The sequence below is a fragment of the Megalops cyprinoides genome, chromosome 8 (assembly GCF_013368585.1).
Source record: "Megalops cyprinoides isolate fMegCyp1 chromosome 8, fMegCyp1.pri, whole genome shotgun sequence".
Lineage (NCBI taxonomy): Eukaryota > Metazoa > Chordata > Actinopteri > Elopiformes > Megalopidae > Megalops > Megalops cyprinoides.
The window spans coordinates 28,696,651-28,721,128 of record NC_050590.1 but is presented as its reverse complement, the minus strand read 5'-3'; the positions used below and the strand labels follow the sequence as shown (position 1 = coordinate 28,721,128).

The following is a 24,478-nucleotide window of genomic DNA, read 5'->3' as shown; positions in this document are numbered from 1 at the left end:
ACTCACCTCTCCGGAATGTCCCGTGGCACTTTACTCCCTCCGGCTCGGGACGCAGCCTTGGCACTCTTGTTGGCAGTCATTGTCACCACTGCCCTTGGACGTCCCACCCACCTGATAAACAGGCACAGGATATGAGAGACACTTGAATTGACACTTATGGTAACACCCACTGTTATGAGTGCAGACCCAAAATGCACTCAGCCAGTACTCCTTCCAATAACATTTAATAACTGCCCTATGACGGAGAAGACACACATTTAAGAGGTGCCAAATCAGTCAGGGACAAATAGTGGCTCTGTCTCTCTAGTTTCCTAAGTCCCGGTCTGTGCTCCCAGCATTTACTGTGATTATTAAATCTAGTGTAATCCAAGTGATTTTCTAGGACCAGAGAACAGCCATTCTTGCTGGCCAGCCACTGGTTATGCCAGAAAGATGAGGATTTTATAGCCAAATGTCTGAGTAAATCCATCAGATAGCTCGGAAATCCTTTCAGCCATATTCCAATTAAATGTGCATTATGCATTTTGGCAAAAACAAGAAGCAATAAATCACACCACAATGTAACAGATGGAAATTTCTTAAAAGCTTGTAATACATTGATTAAAATATTATTAAACCCACTATTTTACTGTCTTAAACATTGCAGAAAAAATATTGGTAGATGTTATATTTAAGGGAACATACTGTATGTCTGCAGAAATATAGCATGTACCACAACTTACATTTTCCTAAATGTCTTAAGGCACACAAATATATAGGTCAATCTTCTCCACTAGTATTTGGTCAATTCTATCATAAAAATGGACCTTAGTCCCAATGATAAGAATACAATATCAAATACCAAATGTGTGATGTCACTAAATTAACAATACTGTTAGCAAATACACAATTCAAAAGCAACTGAAAAAACTTGCCAGGTTTTCCTACAAAGCCAAACTCTGGGTTCAGCACATCCATTCAATGAACCTCTCCAGTCAAATAAATGATGGGAAGTTACTGAGGTCACTTCCATACAGAAAATGATGCCTGAAGTCCAAAATAATACTTTCTGTTGAACAGCAGAAAAAACTGGAATATTTTATTACACAGGGACATAGGATTGTAACTGTTTGAAACAAATATTAAAAATCACCTTGTTGTTACCCCATCAATTTTAAGAGCTCTGACACTATTAAAGGCAGAACTGAATAAATTGCACAGCAGGGCAGCACACCAAGAGCTAATTATTGCACAGTCTTAAGTCTTACATTATTCCTGTCACAAAATGCTCCAGCTAAATTAAGATGACTATTTTGCATACAATGCAAGGAGCCAAAGGAGGAGGATGCACATGCTGCTTCTCAGATAGGAGCACTTTCTATCTCTGTCTGAATTTGGTGAGCCAGGATCAACACAAAGAGGTCAATCTCTTGCCTCATTAAAGAGTGATTACTTTTTCCCATGAACATGTGTACCAATGAGACCATGAACACAGCTGGCAGTGTTTTTATTGCAGATCTTAGTTTTACAGGCAATGTAAGAGAATTGTGGTTTCTGTGCTGAAAACCCATAATCCTAAAACTAAATATTTTTAGAGGCCATCCCTCCTATGATCTTATTTAGCTATACAGGTGATCAGGAGCCTTGATAAAGGTTACCTTCTGCCAGTTTGACTGCCACATGCATTGCTTTTCGTGCAATTATTACTGTCCATAACAATTTGAACCCATCTAAACAGCTTGTTATGCTTTTAAATCTTATTATGACTATGGAACAGTAAAATCTTTTTTATGACATTTCATTCAAGGTGACTCGCAGACTGGAAAATGACACAACACATTCTTCTGAAGTGCAGGAATGTTAAAGGTTTCCCTCCCTCAGCATACCTCCTCTGGGGGAAGCCACTGCTGTGTCAAAAATTATTCCCAAATTTAACATTACAGGAGTATATTCACCACTTCCTTTGATTTTACCAGACATCTTTACCCACAATTCCTGCTCACTCATTTCACACACCTCCCTCCCTGCCTCCTTTTGGCTTTTTTTCTTCCTTTCAATACTGTACAGAATATTTTGGTTTGTATGGAGTTCAGCATGAATCTCTTTGAGATCAGTGAGGGAGGGAGTGAAGTGGGCAAAAAACAACATGTGTTTACAGGAAGCTGTTGTCTGAAGGGGCAGGCAAATGAGTGCTGAAGCTGAACTGTTCTGAGACACATAAGGAGGGAGACTGCATTCCTTCTGTCAGCAATTTCCTGTTTCAAAGGACTGCGTGGACATAGATCTTCATTTCAGTCCAATGGCGAGAATGTCCTATCCTGCCAGTTTCTTTTTCATCTCCTTCTGTAGGAGTTTTTTTTTCCCCCATGTCTCTTAATTGCAGGGAAGAGAAGATTCAAGTTACCTGAAGAAAGAGGTCAAACTCTTTCAATCAGGTGCAAGCATCACTGTCATATACAATAACATGAAGCCTGTGCTTAGTTCACCAAACATAGATGAAGGATTAGTAGCCATGAATTATTTCACTAGCCAATTTTTTCATTCTCATGCAGACACCTTTGTTGATCTTAGGCTTGGTCATTGTCTCTCAGTCCAATGCATCAAGGAATGAAGTCAAATTTTGGGCCGCTGTTGAGAACAATACTGGACAACATTGAAAACCACAGTATCAAGGATATTGTGTCAGTCTTATCAATTTTAAGATGACAGACACTGAACTACAAAAACAATTTCATGAGCACTGATAATATTACACAATATAAATACACAATAAAATATTCAGAGCCAAGCATGAGTGGATATTTTCAGACAGTTGCTATATCTTTATAACTTTGCATTCCCTCCTTTCCAAATTTGGTGACAAAGGAGGGAGAAAGATTAATGACAATTTCTAGTGAGACAAAAAGTGCAGGAGCACAAGATACTGTGCCAATACCAGTCAAGAAGTCCTTTTTGTATAGTGTACTGTGTTACACCATACTATTGAGCTTAAGCTCTCTACATTGGCTTGAATCATACCAGGACTGAAGAATCCTCTAACATATGTAGCATAGCAAATGCCTAAACTCTCAACAGACTGTAAATACCAGGAAGTGAAATCTGAAAACTGATTAAATCTGTGTGCAGAGCCGATTTTGCTGCTTGGCATGGTGACATCACACACCTGGAAATTCCCTCTTCTTTAAGCCACCTGCCCACCTCTCTATTCCAGTTAAGTCGCATTGGGTTTATAAGGGTGTCATCAGAAGAAAAATTAATTCCACACAAGAGATGACTTCATATAATTTAGAGTGACTTCTGGTATTTATTATTATTTTACCATTCCAGTAAGATCTCTAGGCTCAAGGCTAATATTTGGCAAACTACTGCTTCTTAATTAGTCAAATTATCCTAATTTACTACAAACTGAGGTGAAGTCCTGGCACTGCAAAGGAGGGCTAGACAGTAATTCTAATTCCAGGGGATGTGTTTCTGACAGTATGGCATGGTCCCTTATACAGTTCATAGACAGAACTCTGAAACAGGAGGCGGTTCAACAGTGCCAAAGCTTTCACAGAGAGATCAGTAGGCTCTTCAGAAAATGCTGTTAAGCATTTTTGAAATGCAGAACTGATGCTTCCCAGAATTTAGCAAGCAGCCTTGTAGGAGAGGCTAATTTGGATGTATTTACAAATGCCATCAGTCATGATACAGTATAATATTCAATTTTAGTTTTTCTCTGAACTGTAAAAGTACTTTTATGACAGTAACAAACCAAATTACTTTTGAGCAATCAGAAAACTATTCATCAGATTAGTTCCACTAAATGCCATAAGGTAGAGAAATTAAATGCACTCATTTTGCAAATGAAAAAAGTATGAGTAAAGTTTTGTTTTATTGTTTCTGTGCTCCTTTATGAAAACCAAAATGCCATGCAGATGTGAGTCCCTGCATACAGGTTTGTTATAGGTAATCTTTGCAATGTTCACCTCAGAAACTTTCATTTCCCAGCAGGGGAGTTCCAGTAATGAAACCAGCTTAGCAAAAACATGTTCTAAGCTCATGCTGCATAAAGCCATGGACAGTTTCCCATATTCTCCCACTGAAAGTTCTAGTCCAGACCCGGTCCCTCTGAAAGAAATTCTATTACAGTTTCATATTGATGAGACCTCCCACATCTGCTCTGGAAAGGGGATTTTGGAGGACTGTTTTCCAATAAAGCTCACCTTGCTCACCCACCAGTCTGGGCAGCTTCCGTGAACAGACGCTCAGTGTGTATGCCAGTAGACCATTTCAGTCAGGCACACTCTCTCAGCAACACTGGCAACAATGGTCAGAGTAGACAAATATGAACCTGAGTGTCATGAGTTCAAAACCAGAGATAGACAGCTATACTTCTTTCAACAGTGTATTAGACAACTGGATTGCTCTATGATTCTGTGTGCGCTTTCAGAATGTACACGGTTTTATCCTTCCTTTATCCCTCATTCTGTTATCCTGCAACACACCCCCCTACATTAAATGTCATAATTAGCAAGCACTTGTCAATCTGCTATAATATGCTGTTAGCAATACCTCTCCAGTGTAGCTTGTAGTGGAAAGACTCTAGCCTATACCTAATCCCAACCAATTACACTGGCCCCAAGTCCATCCTCCGAGCCATCAGTGTACTGCACTGTTTGACTTGGGGCTATCAAATTAGTATTCAGTGTAATTCATTCCTGGAAGGAATCTGCCTTTTTAATTTGACTGTAATTACACCTCAGTCAGTCAAATGTTAAGTACTAACATATGCACACATGGGAAAAACGATTTTCTGGTCCTGTCCTTTAACCATATAATTGGCCAGTCAATTCACGTAGTTTCAACAAATAACCCATCAATCTGTACATCTATACATGTTTAATTAATTTGGGTGCAAAACATCTGAACTGATTTCCTTTTCATTAAGATGTCATTTTGAGAGTCTTGCTCTGTAATATAAAGAAAACACACAGCACAGCACCATGGGATAACAAGCACTGTTTTTACAATGATCCTAACAAGAACAAGCAAAGTCCAAGATTTAATCCATACCTCAGTCCTTTTCATCGTTAGTCTGATCAAAACAGCAGCATGCCAGAGGGAACCTTCTCACAGAGATAATGGCCTTTAAAGCAGATAATCACTCACATTTCAATAGCAACTCTGCCAAGAATGACAAACTACCGGAAATGAAATTTAATAACTATTTGCACACTTAAATGGGACAGAAACAACATCACTTTCTGTACCTTAGGTTTCTGTGGGCCCACATCAAAGAAACCTTGGACGCTCAGAAACCAGCTCAGAATCTGACATTCTTTCTGAAATATGCTACAATCACGTAGTGAATCATCTGTATATCACCAAGTATATCATCTGTCTGTGATCAGTGTGTACAGAAGTGACCTTCCAAGTTGATCACTTTATCAACTCCGTAGCACAGATGACATCAGATGGTCTCCACCAGGGATCAAAACCACATTTCACCATAGGTGCTTGCTAATACACTCACAGACTCCAAGCCACAATGACAGTAAACATATAAAAATGTACCCAAAGTATCCTGCCGCTTTTGGCTTTTAACTCATTTTGGGGTTGAAACATTTCTCACCGAAAGGTCCTATGTGAAGGGTCAGGCTTATAGTGTTTTTCTAGACCTCTGCAGAGTAAAAGACAGGCCAGATCGGTGCAGAGCACATACTTCGTTGTATTCGCTGACAGACCCTGACAGCCAAGAAGTGCTTCATTAATGGGGCTAGGGTTAAGGGCTGGAACTCTCTCTCTGTGCTTGACAAATGAGGTGTAACCTGAACCACCAACAACGAGCGAGACACTCAGAGGGAGACCAATGAAATGTTCTACAGCAGGCGGAAAGTGACAACAGACACTGACTTTTATCATGGTGATAGGTGTCAATTTAATTATCCTAGTATCCGCAGCTAATTTTCAGGGGAGTTTTTGTTACTCCACCACCCGGTCTGTGCACATATGTCCCTGAATTGGAGAGAAAACGCTCTTTGTGTCTGCTGTCCTTGAGAAAGTGCAGTTAAAACATGTTCTCTTCAACTGTGGATTGATAAGGTCTTATCAGAGCTTTCCTGTGTCTGACGCTGTGTGGAATGTTCACAGGTCACCAGGACGCCAGTGGTCCCTGCACTTGTCAGCACCTGGCAGGCTGATGGACTCATGGGCTAACACACCACAGGCAGGAATGCGCTAATATTTGCTCTGTCCATCAAAGCAGCACACTCAACACAGTAGACAACGTTTGAAAGTGAGAGTGAATAAACTGGAGCCAGTCCATAGTCAGCCAGCACTAGGGTCTAATAATAGCACCGTTAATGTAACACCGACTCCAGCAAAGTCTAAACCAGAGCTCACCTGGCTCAGTTCCTCTTAACGAGTCATGCAATTTTGAGCTAATGGAGTGAATTCCTCAGCTTTCCATGATTGGCTCCTAAGAGAGTTTCCAATAACAGGTCTGCACATAGGGCACACGTGTATAAATGAGGTTCTGGGTGACATTTTTCTGCACCTGTAATCAAAGGCACTTTTCAAGGGTCACTTAAGGCCCAGGCTCCACTCTTCACTTTAATACACCAAAGAGCCCGCACTTCAGTCCCCTTTGCTCTGCTGATTCGTGACACACCTTCCACACCAAAGGGGCAATTTCCACTGGGCTTAAAGAAAATAAAGCTGCATTCCATTACTGTGATGTCTTCTATAGTGCCCCGGCCATCATCACTTTTCCTCTTCCCTGATACACAACCATCCAGCATTGTCATACCCTGCCTGGGTAAGAATCCATTCTGTGCTCAGGGCTGACCCACTGATGCACCAAGGTGCTTGAGATACACAATCCTGGGGTGAACACACAAGGCAATCATTAGAAATTAATTGTTATAGGCAAACTTCAGTTTGGGAGTTACATAGCTAAGGCACGTATATGCTCAGAAGTAAGTTCAGTTCTGTCATCCTACTTCCGTCTTAACTGCAATCCTCATGTACTTGCAGTGCCTGTAAACCTTCATATGAACAACATCATGTTTAGCTGTGTTATAACTGCCAAATGCTTACCTAAAAATAGGCAGTAAAGGAACTTCATCTCAGTTGATGAACACTCATTTTGAAAAAAAAATTAAAAAATAAAAAAATAAAACAATGTCCATGTCCCTGTTGGCACCCATGCAAACTTAAATTTACAGTGGCACAACTCCCTCAATTCACTATGTAACCTTTCCTGAAGTGAGGGTTTTGTGTTGGGCAGATAGTGTCCTTGCTCCAGCCATTAAAGTAATGTTTGCAAGAGCACAAAACAGGAGCACTCACAGGTTTTGCTCAAGTAGCTGAGGCCAGCTGAAATATGCATGAATCAGTTTGAAGGGTATGGGAGAAAGCAAAACCTCATCAAATTCTCAACTTGTTCCAGACTTCCCAAACGACTAGGAGATGGGATGAATAGGCCAACCTATTCACACAGGATTCACACAGGATTCCTGTCTTTCATTTCCCATTCCCCTATTGTGCAAAGGACAGGATTAATGTTAATAATCAGACATGTCAGACATCGGACTGCGAGCACTGGAGTTGGATTACTGTGTAAATACCACGGTGGGGGAAATCAGGAACCTGTTCCGGAGGCTTTGCTAACATAACATCATGTGGTCCTGACTGAGGCTTGACATGGGGAAGGCATGAACTGGACATATGGTACATGTACACACTGCTTGCCATCATTACCCAAGTATGCTGTGTTTAGAATGAGAAGAGAACAAACATGAAATATGCCTCTGCTAACATGAAAAACATTTTTAAAAAGCTCCCACCTGGTTAACCTGCTGTTCCTAATTAACAATTCAATGTTCCACTGATTCAAAGCTAAGCTCCATACAAGAGTTTTTTAAATTGAGTATTCCAGTGACAAAAGGTTTGGCTTTTGTTCTCTTTTGACTTGCATATCAGTGCCAGCACTGTGCACACAGTGCCTCAGAGAAGAATGGCACAGTGGACAACTACTCAGAGTGGAGGCGGTGTTTGCCATGCCCTGTTGGGCCCCTGAATGCCTGTCCCGCGGACCCCCAATTGCCCCTGAGACAGGACAGAGCACACGGGCTGTCACAGCTCACAGCAGCTGCACACACCCTGAACAATACCCACAATCCCCTGCTGCCTCCACACTCCCTTCACACGCCAGATGGAACCAATTCTTTCAGACCCTCTTCAGTCTTTTTCCCTAGTCTTTCAGCCATGTACAGTTTTTCAGGGGTGGAACAATAGGGGATTTGCTTTGTGGAGAAGGCACAAAGTTGATTCGTGACTTAGTCATGAATAAGCGCAGCTGACAGGGTTGGCTTTTGGAAATGTTCTTTCCTCAAGCACAGAAGCATGAGTCAATGATGTGTGCCACATACATACACTCATATATATGCCCCCCTGCACATCTAGTAAATGGCATGTTTATGTTGTTCATCTGCTATAAGAACGCTCAGTGTAAAATCACAGGGATCTAGGAAGACCTACACTGCAGGTGTTGGGCAGGTCACTAGAGAACACTGATCACTGAACTGGACCTCTGCATTTCCAATGCACACATGTAGCAGTAATATGCTGCACAATTAAACATAAAACATTTATAAAGTAGGTCCTTTGAATTCCAAAATCAACTATCAATACCACTTCAATTCTTTGAGTTGTTACATCACCGAATGCTGAGTTTGACTTGTCACCCAATGTATTCAATGTATGCAATGATCAATTGATTAAAATACATAAAAAACACAAGGTCCTGGATAAAAGCGAAAAGTGGTCTCTAGGTTATCATTTTGAGGTAAAAGGTAACAAAACAGAGCTATAGTAAATGTGAATGAGTCAATGAGTACAGCAGTGAAAGCTGGCAACAGTCATTTAATACAGTAATAAAGAGCCTGAGGCAGATGTAGGTTTCTTGTCCTGTTTGGACCTGTCAGTGTGTGTGTTACGTATGTGTCTGGTAGTAGGGTGTTCAATACAACTACAGTGGACTGCTGTCCTTCAACAACAGCAACATATTTAGACAAACATAGAAATTGCCTTTTTTAACTATCACACATCATCATGAGTCTGGTAATCACCAAAACTATGGAAAAATACAGCATAAGAATCTAGAAAAAAAAAAAAAAAAAGTTGCTCGAGTCCATTATTCCATGTTAATAACAAAGCGCCTCTGCAGATAGAATGAATGTCCCCCAGGGTGTTGTAACGAGTCTGGTATGTAAACTAGGGCAGTTCACAGCTGGGACACTTCAGAGTGCCGCCCGGCACATAGCCCCGGTGCTTACAGCAGGGTGCTGGCAGTTTACTTTACAAAGTGCCATTCAATTCAAATGAGCCTGTGTATCAGGGAAGAATGTGACCCATCCTTCAGCCTGAAAGCAAATTCAACTGCTGGAGGAAGACTGTGACCATCTTGTGCTGATGTAACATCACACCACTTCATTAAAGAGGTTCACTGCATTACCTCAGATAGGTGCAAAATTTGCAGTCCTTACCATTCTGTATGCATTGCAGCCAAGGAGTGTGATGGCTAGTATATACAGTATATACAGTATATACCTCTAGTATATAGTAGAGGTGTGTAGAAAGAACTCACAAGTCATGTAATCAGGGAAGCCAAGTATGGAGCACCCAGCAGCATATTAAATTATGGCCCCTTTTCAGCAGTAACCATCCAAACCATTTAAAGAAAAATACGGGGGTATTTGGTTTGGCACCATTCAGGTTGTGAGAGTTGGGGAGTAGGCCAGGGGTGATCCACATCTTTAGAGGAGCAGCAGGGTCACTGTAACTCAGTATCTAAAGCCCCTTTCAGATATGCACTGAAAGCCGGAACTTATCTAGCCATTACCCAGAAGAGCTGTATGTGAGAACGCAAATGTCCAAATCAGTCGGACTGGACATGAGATGGACCTCACTCTGCCAGCTCCCCAGTACAAAGTCCGTCTAATGTCGGATTGAGTCCATGTGTGAATAGAGCAGGTCATGTTCCGGAGAATCCACGGTAAGCGAGAGGGCTCTTTCATTGACATTGTGGATACATCCAAATACATCCTATTTTGAGTCCAATGATCGTTAAAGAGATAGTTAGCTATAGCTATACTGCCAAAACTTGTCTCTTACGATGATTAATAACGTTGGTTAGTAGTTTATTATCTGGTTAGTAGCTAGCTAAGCTGTAGCTAAGTAATAGTGATAGGTATAGTGAGATAGGTGAACTGATGACCTAACATTACATAGCGAACAACAAAAACTTACCTTCCTGTTATAATAAATGCATAATTAATAATAAATTATGTGTACCGGTAACACCGTTTGGATGGCTATGTGTGATATTTTTTATAGGCTACCCAAAAGTACAACAGCTATGTTTGCCTTCTCCTTCGTGCTACATTATGTGCCTGTACCACCGAAAGGTAAGACATTGAAAAGAAAAAACCTGAAAACACTTCAACTCACAAATACTTTTTGTGAACTTGTCAATACTTTTCACTTGTGAGAATGCAAGTGGTGTCTAACTGGAAAATACCACAAGGAAATCTGGACGTTTCTAAACTCGCAATGATTTCACGTGACAATGTAACATACTACAAATGTAATCATTAATGGTCACCTACTGGGTACTACACTGAAAAATAGCATGAGGTATACAGTATATACTTGTGTAGTATGCAGTACACAGTATGCAGTAGGCGGTTTCGAATACAGCCACTCCGATTTCTGCAGCGTACTTTTTGCGTCATGTCCTGCCTCCTGCACACTCTACCCAGGCACCACCCCTCGCCTAAACCAAACCGGAGTATTTCCAGCAGATGAGAATGTGTCTGACACGGACAAGCTCCTGTTATGTGCTACATGTGTAAAGGGCAACTCCGGACAATGTGCGGACCTGATTCTCCGGACATTGTCCGAAGTTCATATGTGAAAACGGCTTAACAGTGCAACATAGGCCAGGCCCCTTTCAGAGCTCACTGATCTACACAGACTTAGAGATGAGAGGGCAGTGGGAGAGCTTCTTAACCATTCTTAATCCACCTGTGGGCCTCATCTGAAATCCATGTGGTTGGTTTTAAATTCATGGGAGAAAAGAAATGGGAGAGGTAGTGCTGAATACTGGAGGCTGGCAGGATGAACCAAAAGGTCCATTTATCTTCAATGAAGGGTCAGAATTTCCCATTACAACCACAAACACCCTGGGGGTTGCTGGAAGTCGTGAGTTACTATGCTGTGTGTTGGGGTTCACATTGAAAAAACACTTGAGAGACAAAGTCTGACGCCCATTCATCAAGGTCAGATAGCATGACAGATAGCAGGATTTTAAATCATGATCATTATTAAATTATGATCATTATTTGGACCTCTCAACATTATCAACATTAATAAAGCTGAATACTGTCCTCACAGGTGTGGTCTGGCAGATATGTGGAAACAATGTAGGAGAATAATGTTTGGCAACTGCACCAAGAGGTGAAACTGAGTCTGAGGTGTATTGTACAACACTAAGTGAAACAGGCCCCTTGAGCAATCATCTACCACTGTATTTGTTTAGATCTCAGTGCTGAATTGTGTGTAACAGCATTTCCACTCAGAAGCACGGTGAATCCAGTATAAGATGCACATGGTTTAACTCACCCTGCAATTTGACAAGAAAAACACATACTTACACAGACAGAGAACAGGAACATTTTTTCTCCCCTGGCAGTTTGCAACATTCCTTCAAAACGACTGGATATTGTGTAATGATATTTTGAGGGACAGAGGCCGAGACAGGTCTAGCAAAAATGGCGTGGGTTGTCATCTACAAACAGGATACTGTGAAAAGATTTTCACCATCATCAGTGGGCGTTGACTTAAAATTATACATTTGTGACAGTCATCTTAATGCTACCCAGGGAGCCACCTATGACATACAGTGTAATACAGTTTTTTTTTTTTAATTAAATAAAAAAAATAGGAAGGCAGGCTGCTTCAGAATAAAAAATGTTAAAGTTGTCAGGACACATGTCTTTGCCTTCAGGCTAATTATCAAAGGTATTATGACCACAGTGCACAGTGCCATCCCACCCTTATCCCTATTACGTAAGTACTGGACAGAGAAAACAGCCTGCGGCCTCTGTAGCTTTGAGTTGACAATTCAGCCCAATCAGAGGGAAAGGTCATTGTTAGTCATGCACAATAGAGAGTCTGTTCAGAAAGTTCAAGAAAGAGAGCTTGCCGCCGCTGCTGCTGATAGCAGTGGGTAGAGTGAAAAATATCACAAACAGAATCGTTAATTTTCCTTCAAATTTCTTCCACGTTTAGTATCACTACACATGTTCGTGTTATTAATGAATGGGGAGGTTGTGTTAAATCAATCCCTGAGACAGAAGCCGAGGGGCAGTAGTTCTTCACATCGCAAAAACTTACCTGAAGAAAAGAGCATTATGTCACTTGAACAAACTGTTTGTTTTGAACTTTAACAACTCGTTTCTTGTTTTACCTGCATAGCCAGATTATCTTAGTTGCAACATCCTTCGTGTTATAATAAAGAACACACGTGTTTAGTCAACAAGTCACAGCGCGTGTGGCTGAAAAGCAATAACGGAGCGTATTTTTAAACGCGCGTGCTAATTACTTTGAAGGCAATTTTCCCTCACAGCACCGGCTCCACGCTAGGTTTTAAGAGCGTGGGCTTTTCTCGTGTCTGACAATCTTTAAACGAACATAGCAACAGATAATGTATAAAACGGTCTAAGGAGACACAGCATGACAAAAACGAGAACAAGATATAATGTATTAAAATCAAGACAACCAGCGCAGAAAATGTCCAAATATGGTCAAATCTCTCAGTAAATGTTAGTTTTATGGTTTTGCCAAGCTGGACGAAACTGATTCTGCGAAACATCATCCTGCTGAAAAAATGTCAGATATGAGCAGAAAAAGTGTTTTCACCACTTTTTATTCAACTTTCTCTCCAGTGTACTCCAGGAAATAAACAGCAATAAAGGAAATAAAGGCAAAATACATTACCTCGAAGTAATAATACTTTCCTTCCCGCGCCATTCTCATTTCTTGCATTCCCCAGACAAATATAAATCCTTTTTGCAAGACTGCAGCAAACCCTGTATTTTGCCGATGATGCTTGCTGCTCTTGTCTAAAACTAATGCCATGACCTGCCGAGCACGAGAAAACTAAGCCCTCCCTATGCAGGCCGGGCTTGTTTCCATGGAGATGCGTTGTTTTGCCCCCCACTCGCTTCTCCACGCTCCCACGCTTTACACACACTCAAGAGTAGAACACCAGGATGACGCTCACATGTTTTTATGGTTAATGAAAGCTGTTTCTTCTGTGTTTTACTGGGCAATTGTATTGCTATTGCATCTGCTATTGCAGATGATCGTTTTTTCAGCTTGTCACATTTTCCAGTTGTTCAGTGCGATAGAAGTTTCTCAGCGAGCTGCAAGCGATGCATTTCTTCGAATAAACTGATGTCTTCTCGTTTCGTTTCGGAGTTCGTTGTTCCTGTTATACATTTCAGCTTTCCCGTGTCTCAAAGCATTGCAGATAATGCCGTGGCCTACTGTGAGCGTTGCGGTATTCCCAGATACAACTCTGAGATCCCCGCGATATCTGAGGGCTTCAGTTCTCTGGAATGTGAACACGTTTGCTGCGAATGGTTTTTTGGTTACAGCAGTTGGAGTCGACCGTGCATATTGCACTCAAATACGTGAAGTAAAACGGGATCAATAAAACGATCCAAGCATGAGACTGGAAGCATGTAAAATCATATTAAAATCATATTGAAATAATTCATTAGTAACACTACTGCATTTTCCTAAAAATATCGTGCTGTACAAGTTAAATTAAATAAAGGACACAGTTACACACACGCACACACACACACACACAACTATATCAAGCTTACAAACCTTCCTCTCAAGCTTAACTGGCCCTTCATTTTTGCTCCAATGTTCTCAGCTATGTGAGTATAAATGTTTGTTATGAAACTAGATATAGTTCTACACTGGCAAAACATACATAAAAAGGAATGTTACTCCAATAAAATAAAAATCATTCTCTTTATTTTACATATTCCCTCTAGCAATTGTGAAACATAAGAGAGGAGGAGTGTTACTACAATAAAGTTTCATGCTGATTTATGTAACCCATCCAGACCCATTACAGTATCTTTTTTTGCCATGATTTGTTGATAAAAAAGCATGTCTGTGGGTACGCATATTGTTTTCCTTCTCCAGCTGTACTGTACCTCTCACCAAAGTCTGGGATTCTGGGACAAGAGAACTGCTGTGCAAACATGTCATGTTTCATATAGAGGCATGTCAGTTACATCAGGACAGGGCCAGTGTGGTGGGGGTGCTTAGGGGTGCACCCCCAGTTGTCTTCTTATAACCTGATGTCTTGATAATATTTATTACATTTTTTTAAGATATGATGTTTTGTGCTCCACTCGCCCCCCCCCCTCTTGCAAGTACGCCCCTCTGTATTTTCTCCAGTACAAAACTGACTTGTTACAGACCGCAGTCAGAACAATATGCACTCTAGTATGCTTACATGTCACTGCTTTGAACTATTGGGCTGGTAAATCTGTGACACACTACATGTGCTGTCAACTTTCATTAGCCTCTGCAGGAAAAACAATTCACAAGTGTATGTGATAAATACTAGTGTGTGTGTGTCCATATGGCCTGTTTAGAACGGTGAGTGTATTTCGAGTCCACCTGTTGCACTAAATGAACTGGCTACCATGTCTTCCATCAGAGTCTTTGGAGTCAGGGCTTAAATGCTATACAAGTTTTGAAGTTTGGGAGTTGAAGTATGTGTCGTCACCTCAGGCTGTGGCTCTGATCTGAAAGGCACATGATGTTGCCAAATAAACAGTGGATTAAATAAACACATTAGCCCTCGCCAGAGCTCAATAAGCTACTTCTCTTCTGCTTCTGTCCAGCCGAAGTTTTTTTTTGGTGTTCATGTCTGGTTGCCATTGTGTATTTCTTCTTCATTATTCTTGTTGCCTCTTTGTTGTTGTGGCACTATGGAAAACAGTTGACTCAGAACTTAATGTTGTTGAATGGTTATGTTTCATTTGTAGCCACTTGTCTATTAATGGGCCTAAATGTGTTTGTATAAATAGCACCTTCTTGACATGAAAAAAAACAATCGTAATTGTGTGGTGAGTGCAATATTTTGATGCACTCTGCACTGTCTACCTTCAGAGAAAAACAGAGTGAACCACAGCAGACACAGAGTGTCAGTACAGATGAAACAGACAGGAATTATGCATGAGCTGTTCCAGACTGATTCATACATCTGAAATTATTTCCTAGAGCCACCTAGGGAAGTCAGCCTTAGTCTCAGATGAGGAAGGGCTTCAGAATGCCTTTCTGACAGGGATCATATTATACAGTAAAAATATTTAAAAAGCATTTAATATGGTTCTATGGGATAATGCAATCTAGGCAAGATGTTTCAATTGATGTCCAATAAATGTTTGCATAATGATCATCCTCAAGCATTTCATAAGGTTTTAAACAAAACTTAATATTTAGTTATATCTTGTGTACAATTCTGATTAAATTTATATGAAACAATTTTTCAAAGATCAACCCCAGCTGTTTTTCAGGAAGATATAGAGTTTGTACATGTCTACACAAGTAATAGATGAGTAGATGAAGACAGCTTTGTTTCCCGTGTGTGCTTACTGCTTTTCTTTTCCAAAGCAGCTTCAATATACAGGACCACATGTGAGGTGAGTCAGAGACCAGTGATCTGGAAACTTAGAGCCATTAGATAGATGTTAATTTGAATAATGAAGTCAAAGTCCCCATCTCTTCAAATGCAAAGCCACAGTTTTCTGGCTGCAATGGGAGCCCTAGCCACCACGATCCCCAACCCCCCCCCCCCCCCCCCCCCCACACACACACACACACACACACACACAAACAAACATACCCCCGCTCCCCCACCCTTACATAGGGCTGACCCGTTCCAAACTGGTCTGTAATTTTCAACCTTGGATGACAAAGCCAGAGACCGAACCTTCAAAGGCTATCCCAATTAGTTCTAAAGTTGTGCAATTACTTGCAGCCTCTAAGGCTCAGTGGCTCTCCAATAGGGATGGCTCAAATTAAACTTTGTTTGAGGTCACGCAAAATATCAACCACTGTCAACATCCCACAGGAAAGTCCCAAGTGTTAGATGTTACCTTCCATAAAGATTTATAAATCCTCAAATGTAGTGTACACCAGCCAGCTCAATAAGGAGTGAGAATGTGTAGATGCTTTGATGAAATGAGGCATGTCTCAGCATAATTCCAAACATGTCAGATAAACACTGACCGACAAAATGCATAGTAGATAAGTGGGCTTCCGAGTGGCTCAGTCAGCTAAAGTGCTTGTTCTGAGTACAGGCTGAGTACTATAGCTCAGAGCCAAGATAGAGTCTGAGCTGTGTTATTCATTGACAGTGACTGGGGGTCTGTATTGGCAGAACAAAATTTTCCCCTACTGCCAGGATTCCGTGATTGCACTGCTCACGGCACCCTGGGAGCAGTCAAGTTCCTATGAGTCTCTCAGATGACATGGAGATGTTCCTATCCTCCTTTCAGCATTCACTCTCTTGGTGCACTCTAGGACATGTGTAGTGTATGAAACAATTGTTCTTGGCCTTCAGCTGCATTGGAGGATTACATTAGTTGCACCTTAGATTTCCTGTGCAAGCGCAGATGATGTTGCAGTGAGACAGGCATTGTTTACAGGGACCTTGCTGTGCATAACCCCAAACCCTCCCTGAAAAACTCTGCTCTGGCTCTCAACAATTAAAGAATAAAACAATTCAGCTCACGCTAAATATCACCCAAGAGGAAGAATGGCTGTTTGGAAAATCACAAAACAGAAATACGTGGTAGTCTTGCTGTTTAAGCATGATGTTACCACAAAGCAAAATAAGATATTTTTTCCAATTAATGTGGCAGAATAGAATTGACTGAATCACAACATAATGAGTTGTCCCAAGAATCTGGTTCTTTGTTCCAAAAGGAAAATATGTTCCTCAGGAACCACAAATTTCATCATACATCTGAATTCTCCTGCTTCTCTGCTCTAAAAATAGTGGAGGAATGCGTTAGTTCTGAAATGCACAGCCATCATTAGTTATTTGCAGGGGATGCATTCCGGAAATTGTAGCAAATGTAAAAATTTGTGAATACTGTTAATATCCAAAGCAATGCCATTTATGGCACATTTCTGCAATTATGATTGATGCATGAATTAAATAAATATATAAACTATTGCACATGATGGTGTGAGAGTGTGAGATGAATACACTTAGCACAGCAGTACAATTTTTGCTTTTACTGCAGCCAGTGGAGCAGAGCATTCTAGGAAGTGTTAATGGTCCAAACCAGAAATAAGGATTACTGTATATTAAAAATTGCAAAAGGCAATAATGGTAAATATGTAACTTGATTAGGCATCTTGAACTTAGGTTAAACCTAATTATTTTTGTCCCTGGAGTGGTCATGTCAACTTGTCAACTTAATACAAGGTTTCCAGGAGATATATTGAGAAGCAGGACTTCTTTGGAAACACTGCTGTGTTTTGCCAGGCCTTGGCTGCAACTTCTCTTCCCCTTGTCCTGTTCCCTATCCACACCTCACCAAAACATTTCTGCCATTGCTATGCAAAGAACTTGTTCAAGTGGAGCTAAATCACAACAAGGATAGCATTAGGATGACAACGAGCCATGTAGCCCATCTCAGCACACTTGAGAGATTTTTTTATTGTTCTTATTGTTTGAGGATAGTAGCAGTACTTATTCATCTGTTCACCAAACACTATCTGCTATTTACAGTGTGGAAGACCCAGAATAATGTATTTTCTGTAACCAAAAAACATGCAAAGAGCAACCAAAAAACTTTGCTCTTATTTTATATTTGTAGTGTATATTCAACTGTCAACAACTTCTCTGATACACCATGAAGATAGATATGTTGGAAAACCTGCCCGGGTGGGAGAACCCACAATGTGGGTTTGGCTAAGAACCAAAACTATATCAAGCAAAGAGAGAGAAGCAGGATTCAACAGCTCCCACTATGTGCATGCAATTCACCTCACTGCTGCATACTTTACACAGTCCTCCAGGGCATCCTATCAGCTTGAGGACAGGGGAGCAGCCAAGTCACAAACACTGACCTCCCATCACTTCTCTTATCTCAGAGGAAGTGAACTGTATCATCATCACAGAGTGGCCAGCTAAAAGACATTCTCAGCTTTGCTCTCAGGCATTGGGAAAACTCATCAGAAATATCACAGTTCTGCCTGCAACATGGCGGTTACGTGACTTTTCAAAACAGCTGTGTACAATGGAAAAGAAACAGACTTTGCTGATGCATAACTTGATACTGCTGGAATTTTTCTTGTCTCTGGCTGGCTTTGCCCATGGTCCATGTTCAACAAGTGATTTTTTGTGTAGTTTCCAAGAGAAGATCGATGTTTTCCAAAGCACAACAAGCAAATGTAGTATTAATGTCCTACATTCATCATCAAAACTCCTCAGTGTAACTCCTTGTGTTGTTTATTTCCCCTTTTAAAGAAATGATAGCAGCAGTTTGTCTACAGTATTTTCATGCTGTAGAGTGCTTTAAGACTATCTCCCAAGGGCCCATCCCTGCCCACATATGATAACTGCTAAAGTAATTCAGGCAAGGAAAAAATAATAACCCAGCCTTACAGCATGTATCATACTTACCTTCAGTGTTTCTGTTAGGCGCCTGACCAGTCATGTGAAGACATTGCCAAAATGTCCCCAAAAAACACAGTCAGTATGCCATTCAGCAGTCCTTAAACTCTCCATATAGGCTTCAGCATCAAATATTCCTGTGAGATCTTTCCCTGCAGACATCTGGAGATTTTAAAATAGCTGTAGGTCGGTGGGTCAGTGGTGTTATGGAAATGAAGACTGCTCAGCATATAAAAGGCACCAAACATAAACTGGCTAAGCACCACAGCCCACTTAATGACCAGTCCTATGGCAATGAGCAGTGCTATGTGCAATAGCTCAAGGTGGCCACAACTGTAAAAGAAATCAGTAAAACGGCTAACTCCAGCAATGATGAAACATTAAGGATGCCATTTATGTTGGTGTGGATTTAATCCTTTCCTTCAGACATGCCTTAAAAAGAAGGAATACTTTACTACAATGCATTTTAGACAATATGATATACTGTCTGTCATGCTTGTCAGGAAGTTCAACAAAGATGCTTTTGTTGTTAAGACGGAATGTCGGCATACCTCTCACCACCTTGTAGTTAGGCGCATTCAGACACATTAAGAAGGGCTTGTTTCAGGCTGCACAATTCTTATGGTGCCCATTTGGAACATGTGACCCACAGAATACACTTCCAGAACAGTGAACTGTGCAGCTCAGAATAAATCTTCCTCCAACTCTAGGGTAAAGTTACTCCACTCATTCATCTGTAATCAATACCTGAAACTTACAATTGACATTATAGTTTTCTCTTACACACCTTCCATATAGATGTACTGAACTGTGGGAGAGCATTTATAAGTAATAGGCCTATGTGGTGTAGAGCAGCACGTGACAGTTGTAATTAATGTACTGATAGCCTCAAGCCCCATCAACCCATATGTTGAAATGTAAATGTTTCCATGTGTTCAAAGGTGATTTTCACTGCCACCAGTTTTTCTCAAAAACAGGGGACCTGGACACGGTAAGAACCTTGTGCTTAATTTCATATAAATCAGGATGTTGATTCATTATATGTCCACTTATGAAAAATTTATAAGAACCAAAATAAAACCCCACTACCTTTACCTGGTAAAATATAACTTAGAGGATCTGATGTCATGGTAGCCAGAATGACCCTGGCTTTAAATGAATAAATTTCCTGCTTCATCTGTGAAATGTAGGTAAAATGTTTAAATGTTAAATTAACAACAACAAATGACCCAGAACAACATATTGAAGGGCAGAATATGACACCACACTGGCTTTTGGAACAATGGCAAATTGAGATCCAGTAGCAGCTTCATTCCAAGGATCAGAGAGAGTGAGAGAGTCCATTATCCTTCAGTCCACAGTTGCACGGCTGTAATAACAACAGGCACACACCAGAGGGGGCCTTGAAGGGGAACCGGGTTCAACCGCACCACTCATTGGGTGACGCAACCACATTGCACTTATCTAAACATTCCCACACTGTGGCCCTGGAGTGAGGGCAGACGGAGGCGCATTTGTGGGCTTGTGAACCCAGAAGGCAGAGATAAGGGGGTTTGGAGTGGAGTCCTTGATCAGCCAGGAGCATGTCTGTTAACTACTGTGAGGTTTATGTGAATACATGACAACTTTGGTGTGGTCTGTTATACTTAAGTTTATTGTTATAAAGTTACATTTTTCACAATTCCAGCCATTATGCAGAAAAGGTGTATACAAGCTAGATATGTTAGATATTTTTAAAACATAAAAACTGTTCAGCTTCAAGTTTCTCAACGATGAAGTAAAATAAGCTACACGCATACAAGATAGGCGTTGTTTATTTTATCCAATAAAATTAGCTGTATATATTTAGATTTCTATAGGTCCGCAGTTTTCTCACGACCCTCATAACAACCTCAAGAGCGCCCCCTTGTTATTCTTATGCAGCACAACGTCTTGTGCTAACAGACTTGTATACGACTAGGCATACTCCACTGATTTGAATTCATATAGCGCCTGTCAGTGATCTCGAAGATGCAGTGGGGCGTGGCACAAGGCGTGGGGGCTTAGCAAAATTGTACGGTCATATTTAACCCATCCTCCATTAATATGTCACACTTATCCAAACATACTAAAAATACTAGAGTTAAAAGGTCTGATTTAATATACATAATGTGGACTACACGTGCACCAATGTGTTACTCTAAGTAACTTCTTTTATACAAAATATGCTATTCGCTTCAGCTAAGAAAAAAGTGGGAAATAAAATGCCTATGCTTAAATCAGTACTATCATTAAAGTTTTACGTCACTAAATATCAACAACCAAATATTTCTGGATAAGAAACACTGAATGAACACTTTTGCAAAATCATTATTTCATCTTCACAATCCGCATAATTTTGCAGCAGAAGCAGAACATATATTTGAAATTATTTTACCATATTGCGCCACGAACTGTAATAATGTAATCCCAACTCATTAATTAGAAGTAAGTGGACGTTTTGCAAATATGGTTTCAAGCATTGATTGTTCTGATAAACAATAAGACCAGTTCCCTACCTCTCCTTTTCCTATTCCTTTTTTTCTGTTTTCAGCAATCCATGTCGTGGCGTTGCTGTGCTCTCAGTATCTGCACAACTTCTGCCTCAACTTCGCCTGCAATAATCTTTGCAGCTATATGAAAAAAGACGAGAGAAAGAGAGGGAGGGGAGACAGGATGCGATGACGAGGGCTCTGTGAAGAAAAAATCGAAAACGGTGGAATGCACTCTTTTTCGGACAAAAGGCTGTCGAGCTTAACTCCACCTCAGCCCGTGGGATAAACATGAATGAATTACTGTAATGACAACAATATCGCATCCTGAAACAGCATTTTGTCCTGAGGCACAAGATGTGCACTTCAAACAAGTCTATTTTAACGCTTAGACTGATTTTTTTATATATTATTATTGAACCCATGTGCTATTTATTGTGTAAAAGCGAGTTTACGTATTCTAACACGTTACTTACTTTCAGTGCTCAATGTTAACAGACTATACACCTTGCAAACTCTTCTGTAATCAAAAATGCCTTCAGTAGCTCAAATGTTAATAGATAACTTTTCATCAAGTGCAAAAAGAAACTATTTACCCTCTGTGGTTTTCAGATTAGCTAAATTATTCCTGCTAATGTATTAGCAAAATGAAAATCGTTAAGCTACTGCATGAACGACGCTCAAATCAGAGAATAAGGTTGTTATAAGTTGATCCCTGTATGTTTTGTATCTGTTTGTTGTATTTTTGATATGTTTCTGTGGTGTTATCTGTCCTTGTTTATACTTTTATATGAAACCTTTTTATTTCATTTTGGTGCCCATCTTGACCAGGACTCCCTGGCGGAAGAGATATTGTATCTCAATTGGACCTTCCTGGTTAAATAAATAAATAAAGTTGCGATGCAACTGCGAAACTGAGAATTGTACTTACCGATAGAGGACGCAGTTGTATATAATCACGAATAGAGCCAAAGATTACAAACTGCAAACTGTACAGCAAAGATTAATTTTGCACAGTAATGTTATGTACTTGTGTTTAATCGAAAGAGAAAACACCAAAAGAGGTCATTTTTTGTAGAAGCACTGTAGCTGTCGCTTATTTGTTGTGATAAAGGAGTGTGCCTATTGAACTTCAGTACCCAAGGATCATTGCGTTTCCTTAAGATATAACAGGAGCGGTGGCGCTCAAAAATGTAGCCATCGTCAGATACAAACTATATAAATTTGTCTTTGTAGACGTAGAAATTATGGTAACCCTTCTCAATGCCAGAGGATAGTCAACCCACTACGATAGCTGACTTTGCGACATTGGAGTGGTAAGCAAGTAGCTAACCAAAGATGTTGGCTACATGCACAATGTATTCAATTTTAGTGGCGTAGCTAACGTTACTTAGTATAAACTTTAACTAGCTGTGTTAGGTGTGTCAAATGTTTAGGCTTGGTAACGAAACAGCGGAAGCTAAAAAAAGTCGTACATTGGTTTCAGGCTGCAGTGATGCAAATTCTGATTTTATTGTGTCAAAAGAAACTACATCTTAATGTTTCCCTCAATAAACTATTCGTTGTTTGACAAGCTGTAGTGAGCTAGCTAGGTGCAAACGTTGCAATCAGTAGCCGACAAGCTAATGGGGATGGGCATGAGCTGGAGATGTTTCAAAACTTTACGAATTCACTAATAATTGTGTGGTGTTTTTTGCTGCTGTTTGTGCTAACTCGTGGTCGTTCTCTGGTTTAGTTAAAAATGTCGGGTCAAACCTGGTTGGAATCGTCTTTGACACGTTCTTCCGTGCTTGGACTTCAAGTGTTGGAGCGAGCCAAAAGACGGAGTGTAGACTGGGCCAGTGTGAGTGCGTCGGGGAAGCTATCACAGGCGGACAATGGCCAGAGAAATCATAACGATGGTGTCGGAGCGGAGGTAGCGTTAACACCAGCTTGTGGTTTGGTAGATTTTTGGGAAATGGGCACAACAAATAATGTAGGCAACATAGGAAAAGGTGTGAAAGTGAACAAAATTCAGCTGTTCAAAGCATTATGATCATTACAGGCAGAAGAAGAGCAGACATGCACCAGCCTAAACGATGCTTTTAAAACCATAGTGGAATTTATGGCACATACCACCTGTCAGTGCAAGGTATGAATGTAGCCACTCATTTTCAATATTCCACTTGTTCTGTACTGAAATAGAAACGTTAATACAATATTCCAATTTTTGTGGCAGAACTTCTACAAGTCTGCTCCGGTGCAGGAGCCCTCCACCTATGAGGTAAACCACGTGTATAGATACCATTCCCAGCGGCTTCCTGGAGCCTTACATCAGAGGATCTCAGAGAAGACTGTAAGGATACCTTTATGAAATATCCATTTGAAAGTAAACTCTTTGCATAGTCCTTGGAGGTTAACATGCCTCTGAAGAGAGAGACAGGGCAGACATTGTTGCAATAGAAGTGACTGAATTCTTTGCTATGATGTCCAAAGGAGATGTCTGTGTTTTTCCAGGAGAAACTGACACTGGGTGAGGATTTTCACATTGAAGTGTCTCCAGGGACCTACTCCATCACCGCCGGGACAGGGGACTCAGACCAACAGACCCGACTGGTGCAGGTCAACGCAGGAGAGAGTGTCAACCTCACTTTTCACCTCTGACTTATTCATGGGCAATACCAAACTGATTAAACATGTGCAAGACTCACATTTGTTAAAGGTGTGCAACAAACTACTGCTTTGGAAGTTAATCTCTTCTCGTGCATTTTGCATGCTGCTGATTTTGATAAGCCATATGTTTTTATACTGCAATTTTACACATGTATATGAAATGTCTATATGAGGCTTGAATTTTATATATTTTTTATCATTTGATATATGCACTATCACTTATTTGTATGCATTTATAGATTTATCCAATAAAGTGTCTATTTTCTTTAAATAGTGTTTTGATTTTTGATTAATGGATTAATATCTTTTTACAAACTAATAAAACATGTCACCAAACACATTTATGTAACCAGATAAACTAGTACAAACAACAGAAGGGTTTGCACCTGGAGATGAGTTTTGCACTCATGTATATCTTGTACATCAAAGAACCCGAATACAACTAACATTTTATAATGGGAACAAAGATAAACATACATGAATGATTATTCTCTTATGATTTGGTCTCCTGCTAAATATACAATACCAGTTTTAGAAATGTGATAACCTGCTCACCGATGGAACT

At 40.4% G+C, this 24,478-nt stretch overlaps 2 protein-coding genes across 5 annotated transcripts in view; one reads left to right on the top strand and one right to left on the bottom strand.

The window, feature by feature from the left end:
- Positions 1 to 21,363, bottom strand: part of LOC118781771 (DENN domain-containing protein 2B-like) — a 57,514-nt gene extending 36,151 nt beyond the window's left edge. Inside the window, exons 1-3 of one of the 3 annotated variants that reach the window (XM_036534820.1) lie at positions 13,024 to 13,138; positions 11,679 to 11,826; positions 7 to 111 (exon numbers count right to left, since the gene is read on the bottom strand). In XM_036534820.1, coding sequence (XP_036390713.1) covers positions 7 to 111; positions 11,679 to 11,812 — 239 coding nt within the window. In that variant the 5' untranslated portion in view covers positions 11,813 to 11,826; positions 13,024 to 13,138. Of the gene's footprint in view, positions 1 to 6; positions 112 to 11,678; positions 11,827 to 13,023; positions 13,139 to 21,288 lie in introns of those variants that run through there. The other 2 variants (XM_036534822.1, XM_036534821.1) reach the window with 2 other exon arrangements.
- A 1,087-nt stretch (positions 21,364 to 22,450) lies between these two features.
- akip1 (A kinase (PRKA) interacting protein 1) lies at positions 22,451 to 23,975 on the top strand. Of its 2 annotated transcripts, XM_036535800.1 has the most exons (5): positions 22,451 to 22,577; positions 22,997 to 23,176; positions 23,306 to 23,392; positions 23,480 to 23,596; positions 23,758 to 23,975. In XM_036535800.1, exons 2-5 carry the CDS (start codon positions 23,003 to 23,005, stop codon positions 23,902 to 23,904), a joined length of 525 nt encoding a protein of 174 aa, XP_036391693.1. In that variant the 5' UTR covers positions 22,451 to 22,577; positions 22,997 to 23,002; the 3' UTR covers positions 23,905 to 23,975. The 2 variants fall into 2 exon arrangements, with proteins under 2 accessions (XP_036391693.1, XP_036391694.1); XM_036535801.1 differs by lacking the exon at positions 23,306 to 23,392.
- Positions 23,976 to 24,478: the final 503 nt, after the last annotated feature.